Below are 10,777 nucleotides of genomic sequence, written 5' to 3' on the forward strand. Positions count from 1 at the left end.
GGCAACATGAGCGCGAATGAAACCTGCCAGGCAACGGACAACCCCTTACGTAATCTGTTGTCCGTTGCCTGGCAACGGACAATTTATGACTTAGGCCGGTACAATTTTCACCCCCGGTACAATTTTAACGTGACAGAGGCAGTGTAGGGAGAAGGATAAAGACATGCAAGCCAATATGAATCCTCAGAATCAACAACAACGAATAATGCGAGCGTCTTCCTGTAACAAACAAACTAAACATAGGGTGCTCATATGACGTTAAGCATTTCCTGGCGCATAATGTGACGCTTCAGAACCTAAAACCCTGTTTCTCCCTGTTGACACGACAACACATAACCAGCGTTTTCAGAAATCCCCACTTTGGCCGGAGTTTTTAGAAATGATCGTCTTCTGTGATAAAAATGGCGTTTTCGTGTAAATGAGAGGCCAAACCGCGTGGAAATATCTGCGTTTTCCCTTTGTGTAAACGGGGCCTAAGGTCTGCTCTCTCACTGGCCCTCAGGTGCTCTGCATCAAGTTGATTGGCAAGGCCTGGGTTGCCACAATACCTACTATCTAGAGTGCTATGAACACATAAGTAAATTACATAAATTACAATTATATACGTTCACAAATTCCCTTCCTTGGTCTGTTATAATTCTGTCAACAAGACCGAAGTCGAGGAGAATGTTTCCAATATTTCTGGACACCTCAACGGCTGTTTTGGTGCACGGGTTTTGCCATAACCCACTTAGTAAAAAGGTCTGTTGCTGTCAGAATAAATCTGCAACATAAAATGCATGCTATAAATGTAGTAATAATCGTTAATAGACATTCCATCCTTGTCAGACATTCCATCCCTAGTTTTCCTTTAGACCAAATCTTTTGCAATGACTATCTTTAAATGTGGTTATACATACATCAGCCATGCATAAGAGCTACCTTTTGCCCTTTGCGGTATTGGGAAGCGGACCAATTAGGTCAACCCCAAGGACACTCGATGCCTTGCTAACATCAATTGAATGAAGGACAGGTGCCACAGTCTTCATCACCTCATGACGCTGACAGCAGGGACATTCATCAACCTTTAAAGCAGTCAAGTAAAGTTCCATCAAGATCTACTCATGAGCAGTGTTCGGAGTAACGCCTTACAAAAGTAATGTGATTACTGTAATGTATTACTTTTTGCGGCAATGTAAGGCATTACAAATAAGGTAATATTTTTCTCTGTACAAATCTCAGTAACAATGCATTTGTAATCCGAAATTAACTGGTGTTAATGTTCAATGGTGACACTGACAAAAAATCCAACTTCCAAATCAACACATGTTCAATGCTGAGACTAATTCTTTAGTAAACAAATAAACTAAACTATAAACGAATTATAAATAAACTACATGTATTTATAATTTGTCAAAATCAAAACATTGTCACAAACACACCAACATCTACAGGGTTTTATGTATATTCTATATATAATATGTGTTGAGATTGATTTGGCCATAATTATTCCAAATTAAAAATGTCACTTCATCACTAAACAAGACGATGAGACGGTCAACAATAAAGCATTTATTTATTGGATTGGATCAGTTAAGTATGCATTAAATGCGTCAGTGGATGTGGGTGACATGTGTTGGTCATAGAACAAACTGTGGAGGTCCTCTTGCAAGAACAATTGCATTGAAAAGGGTACGGCGGGTTCGGGCTGTGTGCTCAGTGTCACTGCGCACACAAGTGACCTTGGTGTGGGCGGGGTCTCCGTGTCATGGCTGTGTGTGTTTCCAGGGCTGGGGGTGGCTGAAGAGGTGGCCTGTGCTGTTCCAGTGCTGCCATCAAGCTGTAGGGACACCGTGGCCTGCAGATGACTTACTAATAACTCCAACCCTTCCACTCTCTTCTCCAGTGCACTGCATGACATGCAGGAGTAGTAGACCGGATGGATGGCAGGTGTGGATGGGGAGGAAGCCAGAAATCCAGCGGCAACTGGTCCTGGAGAAGGTGGGGGAGGGGCCAATGGAGAGCACTTGGGGGTTGAGCGGGGTAGATCCAACCAAGACACCATCGAGCAAGTGGGCCTTGTTGCCCTCAGCTCCCCAAGCTTCACCACAACAAGCCGCACCAGGGATACTGGTGCGGCCTGTCTTTGCTGCCATGAATCGTCCCCCCCAAGCTGCCCCGTCCGGGTAGCGGGGAGGGTAAACTACTCGGGCCCTGTCTAACGGGGACAGGTCCTCGTAAAGGCCGATGAGCTCGTCTACCCTCCCCTCGGACAGGGCATGTTCGTGGCGCAGCCCCACTAAGGCCATGGCCAAGCGGACCACGGCCAGGTACCCTGGCTGGTTGTCTGGTCCTCGATACTCCTGCGAACACACGCTGACACGGAAAACAAGTGAAACGGACGCCACAGAGCTCAGCGTTTGATCGAGCGAGTCGCACTCACCTCAGCGGCCTGCTGAGGCTCTGGCGAGGACCGGCCGGGGGAGCGGGGCTCGGGGGGATCGGTCGGACGGGATGGCTCGGGCGCGGGTGCGTCAGCTGGATGCCCTGACCGCGGGTCCGTCCGAGGAGCGGTGAACTCGCCAGGCACGTGGAGGGTGAGGTCCTCCAACTCCTGCCGGCCTTCGGCGAGCTCGTCGTCCTCCTCGGTAGTTGTCTCGCCCGTTGGCACCGCCGAAGGTTTGCAGGAGGTCATCGATCAGCCGCTCGGTCGCCGCAGCTCCACGCGTGCGGCGACGGCAATGGAGAGCCATCTCCCTGCGGCTGACGTGCCTCCACACTCCGGCGTCGGACGAGAAGGTCATCCCCTGCGCCTCTAGCGTCCTCCTCTTGGCGTTGAGCAACCGGGCTGTGTCCTCTGGGTCCCACAGGAAGATACTGGCAGACAGCTGCTGCAGGAAGGGCTTGTACAGCTGGTGGCTCTCGGTTGTGACACCTGATGCGTAGCGTCGCATCAGGTGCCAAATGTCCAACCGGACCAGCAGCTTGTCCCACTCCTGGAACGCAGCAGCTGCCTTGGACCCCCCGTGGGACGAACAGCAGTCCCGGTCGACATAGAGGACGCGAGGCTGCGCTACCCCAGCGTCCCGGTACCGCCTCATTAACCCCGCAGCCATGGGCAACAGGCCACCCCCCTCGGTGGCCGTGAGCACGGACATTAGCACCTGCCCGTGCTCGTTGCCCACGTTGGTCGCCCAGGCTGCGGTATGGGCGGCGGCACCGGCGAGCTTCCGGGTCACCTGTTTGAAGGCGAGGCGACAGACACAGACACAGACACAGACACAGACACACACAAACACACAAGTCAATAAGGCTGCACGCACGTCGCAAGAGTGTAACGCTCGTGCTCCGACACCACATTCACCTTCTTGGTCGAATCCATCTTTAGGATGGATCCGAAGACTGAGGTGACCCGGGCCTTCACGTCCTCCAGGCGAGACAGGATGTCGTGGCAGTACACCACCAACAGCCAGCCGTACTGCGGCACGTCTGGCGATGGTTTCGGCGGTGGGGTGCACTGGCGCACGACACCCGTCGACGTGAAGGGCTCCATGACGCTGAGGTAGTGTATGGACCGCCGCATCCAGGCCTCTGTGTGTGCCTCACAGAGTTTTTTTTGCAGCTGCGTGGCGCTGTTCCCCCGAGTACGCTCACGCAGCTGGATGATGACCCGCCGGTCGCAGGCAAGCCTACAGGGAGCGCACGTGTTACAGAAGAGCCACACGCAGACACACCGACAGTTTTCAGACAGCTGCTTACTTGTAGGTGAGGATCGCCGGGAAGAGGGCGCGATGCCCCTCTCCCAGCTGCCTCACGACCTCCTGCGACCAGGCGGCTACCTTCCTCCGACACCGACGGCACTCCAGGTACTCGGTGGCCATCAAGTACCAGCCGTCGATGTCCAAGACCTTCCGGATGGTCTTGTACATCCCACACTTGGTGAGATGTTTCTGGCAGCATGTCGGCCGGGGACCCCACATGTGCAGGGGCCCCAGAGGAACAACCGACACGCGAAGAAGGCAGCCGCCGAGGCGGGTGGCTGAGTATAGTTCAGCCGGGGCTGGGGGGGGTCCCACCACAGCTTGAGGTCCGTGGTTAGCTTGAGGGACCCCCCGCTGGTCTGCTGGAACAGCGCCCGGCCGATCCACTCCTGCTCTGCCCCGGTGAGGGCTGTCCGCCAGCCCTCAGGCAACCGGGTCTGTGAGGAGGATGAAGACAACACAGACAAACACACCGTGAGGAGGGCGAGTCGCTGCTGCGTACGCAGTCTGACGGTCGTCTCCACCGAGTCGTGTGTCTGTGAGTACGACGGGCGTGTGTCTGTACCTCAGCCCGAGCAGGAGCGGGCGTTGCCGGCTGCTCCACGTCGCCCGTCGTCGTCGTCTTCCTCCTCTTCTTCTTCGGCTCCGGCGCCAGGGTGGCCTCCCCGCACGGCGTCTCCTCCACGGAGACGCCACGAGGCTCCACCCTGGTCTGCGCCGGAGCCCGAGCAGGAAGCCCGACCGTCGGTGGAGCAGCCGCAACGTGTGGTGGTGGTGGTGGTGTGGTGGTGGTGGTGGTGGTGGTGGTGGTGGTGGTGGGGTGGAGGACGGTGCCGGGGGAGGTGGAGTCGGAGGCGTCACCAGCGGGAGCGGGAGGGCCTGAAGGACCTGTACGCCAGCTTCAGACACGGTCACGCACAACCAAATGGCATCAGCACAATGAGAGTGACGGGGCAACACACGGGCAAGCGAGACTAAGTGAGTCTGAGCATTCATGACGTGCAGCATGCTGTTGATTAGATAAAATGGTTTAGTGCTACAAGGCGACTGTTAGTTACAAGGCGAGGTTTGCTAGACTGGGAGTTTAATCAAATCCACATTACCACCACGTGAGAGAGGACGGCGCGTCTACCACCTACAAAGACGGCTACATCACCTGATAAACCTACCTTTATCCTTCAGGCATCAGCTTTAGCGACCAGCAAATTAAAAAGTTACAGTTAATACAAACATACTGACTCAAGAATAGATATCCAAGGCCAATGTTACAGTGCGACACGTCCGGTGTGGTGCCAGTTACCCATTTCTACATCAGTGACCATCCGGACCAGCTCCTCGTCCGTCACCTCTGTGGTGGGGGGCGGCGGAACCGAGGGGCGCTGGTCTCTGACGGAAGACACCGCTATGGGGGGGGGGGGCAACGGTCAGTAAATCGTATACACTCAACCTCTGTTGTGTGTAACAGAAAGAAAAGCTACCGACCTGGAGCTGCAGGCCGTGCTGGTGGGCTCATCAGTCTCCTGATCTGGGCCTGCAGCTCCCTGGGGCCCATCGGACGCCCGCGCACAAGGGCCGAGAAATTGGGAGCGGTCGGCTTGCGGGGCGGCAGCACGGTTGAAGCAGCGGCCTGGCTGGTGGTGGTGCTGGGGCCGCTGCTGGTGCTGCTGCTGGCGGGCGGAGGGGGTGTAGCAGCCGCCTCCGCCGACCGCTCCTTGTCTCGGCCCAAGAAGTACTGAATGGCGGCGTCCATGGAGCTCCCAGGCTGCGGTGTCTTCCGTCGTAGCCACTTGACGTATCTGCAAGACAATGATCGAAAATCAAAAAATATAAACATGTCACAGCACCGTCTCCACTGCCCTTCACCACAATATGACTTACTCCTGACGGTCCTTGTCCTTGGATTCGTACAGGTCCTTCAGGGTGTCCTCCTTGAACAGCCCGAAGCCAACAAGCGCCTCGCCCCCCCGCCCGGGCAGAGTGGCGCGAGCCCGGGCCTCCTCCTGCGCCCGGCGGAACTTGAGGTGCTCCGCAAAAGCGGGGTGGGCGCAGGAGTAGCGGGCGAGGCTGTCCTTGTTGGCCATGAACGGGCTGTCCAAGGCACTCGTCTCCCGCTCCCGCTGTGTGACTGGCGACCAGGTGACAGGCGTAGCCCGCGTCGTTCTCCAGGAGCCACCGGAAGGTCTGACCCCGGTACTTGCCAGGCTGGATGCTGTGGCAGCCCAGCACCAGCATGGGGTTCCCGGGGTCACCACCCTCGGAGACGACGCGGGCTCGGGCCTCCTTCTCCACCTCCTCCGGCCTCTTGGCGCTGGCGGGAGCCTGGGTCCCGCGTGGCCCCATGGCGGCGGTGAAGGCCGCCGCCGCATCAGAGGCCCGCAGGACCAACTGATGCGACGCGGTAATCCTCAAATTTGCAAAAGACATCTACAATGACAACAAATGACACGACACAGCATTAAACGAGCATTGCATTAAACGTGCATTACAGTTTACTACCTTAAAGTGACTTTTATGTTCATGGATGCTTACAGGAAAGATAACAGAAGGTTTGAAAGGTTGGAATGCTAATCGCCGCGCCACCAGTTTCAATGGGAATCGCGACTCACCGTAATTTCAACATTAATTTTAACATATTTATAATTCGAAATTCGTCCCAGCATTTATACCACATACACACTAGGGTCTATAGCATATAACCGAGTCTTCCTCTAACATTTTAACGCATTTTTCACGATTTACCAGTACTCGTTTTCAAGGCTAACTCCCGCGCAATCCGTTTCAATGGCAATCGCGACTCTCCGTAATTTCAACATTAATTTTAACATATTTATAATTCGAAATTCGTCCCAGCATTTATACCACATACACAATAGGGTCTATAGCATATAACCGAGTCGTCCTCTAACATTTTAACGCATTTTTCACGGTTTACCAGCTCTCGTTTTCAAGGCTAATCGCCACATCCTACCTTATCACCGACTGCAGAGATAATGGCTGACACACGTGGAAGGTTTTCCTTAAGTTCATGCTGATGCGTGTTGCTGATTGGGCGGGGCGCCCCTTTAGCTGAGGTCCCTTAAGTCGATGCGCTGTTGCTGATTGGGCGGGCGAAAGTTGGGGAAAAGTTAAGGGGAAGATTTGTGGCTGCCGATTGGCTGAGAAACAGAGAGCATCGCTGGGCAGATAGCGCAAGGATGACACGCAAATTCGTGAAGCGTTCTATCTTTTAAGTTTTAATTCAAAGTTTTGGAGTTCTAGCCAACTTCCTTCATATAGCTGCCATTGACCCCCCCCCCCCCATGTAAAATCTTGTGAAAATTTGAGCACGTGTGGAGTCAAAAAAGTTCACACAGAAAGTGTCTAGGAGCACGTTTTAGGCCATTTTGAGTCGTTTGCTAATGGGTTAGGGTTAGGTTAAGGGCAACTTACCACTTTTCAAAAACGTTTTTTTGGACCTAGCTCGGGCAAACAGCGGGGCGTGGGAATTCCGAGACCACTCTCGGATAGCTCTAGCCCCAGCGGACTTTTTTGGGTACTGCAATCTTGATTTTAAAAATTTGAAGTGAAGCGATTTAAAGGAACAGCGGAGCGTGGGAATTCTGAATAGTGCCCGTGGTAGCCCTGGGGCCCCTCTACACGCCCTAGTCCCTATTGTGGGCGATATTTTTGAAATTGGCAAATTCCTGTGTTCCATACACCGCACAACCCCAGGAAATGCTGAAACAATTACAAAATAACCTGCACCTCATACACAGCATAGTACCATGTATTTTAACATTGTTTCGTTTTGAATAAAGCAAAAACTTACCTTAGAGTAGTCCTCCGTCTTCGTTGGTTCATTTTGGTACGGTAACTATGAAGCAGAAGGGAGGGAATTTGGCGCCCCAAGTGGCAACTTTTTTTAACATTGGAAAACACCTAAAAGCGTTGCCATGGGAACAGGGAGAGGGGCGTGGGAACATGAACCCTATGGGGTGGTAGCTATGGATCAGGGCTACGTCTGTGCCAAGTTCTGGCCACCTGGTGGCTTGGTTTGGTATAGAAAATTGAATTTGAAATGTTCAAATTTGTGCCACTCGGCAAGGGAAAAATTTGTGCCACTCGGCGAGGGAAAAAGGGGTATTAACGATATTTGGTGTGGAAGGTGCTCTAGGCTCCTTAGACAGGTGTGCGAAGTTTTGGAGTTCTAGCTAACTTCCTTCATATAGCTGCCGTTGACCCCCCCCCCCCCCCCCCCCATGTACAATTTTGTGAAAATCTGACCAAGTGCGGAGTCAAAAAAGTTCACAGAAAGTGTCTAGGAGCACGTTTTAGGCCATTTTGAGTCGTTTGTTAATGGGTTAGGGTTAGGTTAAGGGCAACTTACCACTTTTCAAAAACGTTTTTTTGGACCTAGCTCGGGGCAAACAGCGGGGCGTGGGAATTCCGAGACCACCCTCGGATAGCTCTAGCCCCAGCTGACTTTTTTGGGTACTGCAATCTTGATTTTAAAATACGTAACAATATCATTCTAAACAAATACAAAATGGTCACCAAGGTCAAGGCCACCCTCCCCACACCACACTCTACAAACATTATTCGAGAGCGCCCCCTATTGGACATAAAGTATAACTTAGCAACCGTTAAGTAAATACGATCTCATTCTAAATCAATACAAACGGTTACCAAGGTCAAGAACCCCTCCCCACACCACACTCTACAGACATTATTCGAGAGCGCCACCTATTGGACAAGGATGCAATTCAGGTCTATAAGTAACAAGACAAGAAAATAAAATTCACAATAAGGGCTTTTGGTCTGTCATATTTTGCATATTGTAATGTAATAATAATTATAACATAACAAAGGGTTCTCGTCTTCATTTACGACGAGAACGGCCGGTCAAAAGCGTTGATTTCACGGGGATTCGATCCGACGCTTTGGGTGTCTCTGTTGTCGTTCGCTGATTGCTGGGTCGTAAAAAAAAAGAAGTTCTTTATCGACGCGACGAGTGAGGTGGGTTTTTTTCCTCTTTTCTGTCGGATAAATAAAGAGAAGAACGTTCCTCAGCCACGTTATCTTTTGCGCTATCGGTCCATCGAAGCTTTCTGTTTCTCAGCAACCGCAAATCGCCCAACGTATGAATCGTCTGTTGTAGCTCCACCAGCAGATAGCGTTTGGTGTCTGAGCAGAGGTACATAGGTAACTGAGGATTAGGCGGTTATTGTGTTACTTCGGTATCACATCTACTAAAATTGGAACGATACAGAGAAGATTAGCATGGCCCCTGCGCAAGGATGACACGCAAATTCGTGAAGCGTTCTATCTTTTAAGTTTTAATTCAAAGTTTTGGAGTTCTAGCCAACTTCCTTCATATAGCTGCCATTGACCCCCCCCCCCATGTAAATCTTGTGAAAATTTGAGCACGTGTGGAGTCAAAAAAGTTCACACAGAAAGTGTCTAGGAGCACGTTTTAGGCCATTTTGAGTCGTTTGCTAATGGGTTAGGGTTAGGTTAAGGGCAACTTACCACTTTTCAAAACGTTTTTTTGGACCTAGCTCGGGCAAACAGCGGGGCGTGGGAATTCCGAGACCACTCTCGGATAGCTCTAGCCCAGCGGACTTTTTTGGGTACTGCAATCTTGATTTTAAAAATTTGAAGTGAAGCGATTTAAAGGAACAGCGGAGCGTGGGAATTCTGAATAGTGCCCGTGGTAGCCCTGGGGCCCCTCTACACGCCCTAGTCCTATTGTGGGCGATATTTTTGAAATTGGCAAATTCCTGTGTTCCATACACCGCACAACCCCAGGAAATGCTGAAACAATTACAAAATAACCTGCACCTCATACACAGCATAGTACCATGTATTTTAACATTGTTTCGTTTTGAATAAAGCAAAAAACTTACTTAGAGTAGTCCTCCGTCTTCGTTGGTTCATTTTGGTACGGTAACTATGAAGCAGAAGGGAGGGAATTTGGCGCCCCAAGTGGCAACTTTTTTTAACATTGGAAAACACCTAAAAGCGTTGCCATGGGAACAGGGAGAGGGGCGTGGGAACATGAACCCTATGGGGTGGTAGCTATGGATCAGGGCTACGTCTGTGCCAAGTTCTGGCCACCTGGTGGCTTGGTTTGGTATAGAAAATTGAATTTGAAATGTTCAAATTTGTGCCACTCGGCAAGGGAAAAATTTGTGCCACTCGGCGAGGGAAAAAGGGGTATTAACGATATTTGGTGTGGAAGGTGCTCTAGGCTCCTTAGACAGGTGTGCAAAGTTTTGGAGTTCTAGCTAACTTCCTTCATATAGCTGCCGTTGACCCCCCCCCCCCCCCCATGTACAATTTTGTGAAAATCTGACCAAGTGCGGAGTCAAAAAAGTTCACACAGAAAGTGTCTAGGAGCACGTTTTAGGCCATTTTGAGTCGTTTGTTAATGGGTTAGGGTTAGGTTAAGGGCAACTTACCACTTTTCAAAAACGTTTTTTTGGACCTAGCTCGGGCAAACAGCGGGGCGTGGGAATTCCGAGACCACCCTCGGATAGCTCTAGCCCCAGCGGACTTTTTTGGGTACTGCAATCTTGATTTTAAAATACGTAACAATATCATTCTAAACAAATACAAAATGGTCACCAAGGTCAAGGCCACCCTCCCCACACCACACTCTACAAACATTATTCGAGAGCGCCCCCTATTGGACATAAAGTATAACTTAGCAACCGTTCAGTAAATACGATCTCATTCTAAATAAATACAAAAACGTTACCAAGGTCAAGACCCCCCTCCCCACACCACACTCTACAGACATTATTCGAGAGCGCCACCTATTGGACAAGGATGCAATTCAGGTCTATAGTAACAGACAAAAAATAAAATTCACAATAAGGCTTTTGGTCTGTCATATTTTTGCATATTGTAATGTAATAATAATTATAACATAACAAAGGGTTCTCGTCTTCATTTACGACGAGAAAGGCCGGTCAAAAGCGTTGATTTCACGGGGATTCGATCCGACGCTTTGGGTGTCTCTGGTTGTCGTTCGCTGATTGCTGGGTCGTAAAAAA

The 10,777-nt window shown here is 51.0% G+C and overlaps 1 protein-coding gene and 1 non-coding gene across 2 annotated transcripts; one reads left to right on the plus strand and one right to left on the minus strand.

The window, feature by feature from the left end:
• Positions 1–4,578: 4,578 nt before the first annotated feature.
• LOC115538912 (disintegrin and metalloproteinase domain-containing protein 15-like) lies at positions 4,579–5,530 on the minus strand. The gene is made up of 2 exons (XM_030350134.1): positions 5,223–5,530; positions 4,579–5,142 (listed from the first exon to the last, which is right to left on the minus strand). Exons 1-2 carry the CDS (start codon positions 5,488–5,490, stop codon positions 5,006–5,008), a joined length of 405 nt encoding a protein of 134 aa, XP_030205994.1. The 5' UTR covers positions 5,491–5,530; the 3' UTR covers positions 4,579–5,005.
• Positions 5,531–8,945: 3,415 nt separating this feature from the next.
• Positions 8,946–9,051, plus strand: LOC115538914 (U6 spliceosomal RNA). Its single transcript, XR_003975613.1, has one exon. It is a non-coding gene; the product is annotated as a U6 spliceosomal RNA (small nuclear RNA).
• The last annotated feature ends 1,726 nt before the right edge of the window (positions 9,052–10,777 follow it).

The sequence above is a fragment of the Gadus morhua genome, unplaced genomic scaffold (genome assembly GCF_902167405.1).
Source record: "Gadus morhua unplaced genomic scaffold, gadMor3.0, whole genome shotgun sequence".
Taxonomy (NCBI): domain Eukaryota; kingdom Metazoa; phylum Chordata; class Actinopteri; order Gadiformes; family Gadidae; genus Gadus; species Gadus morhua.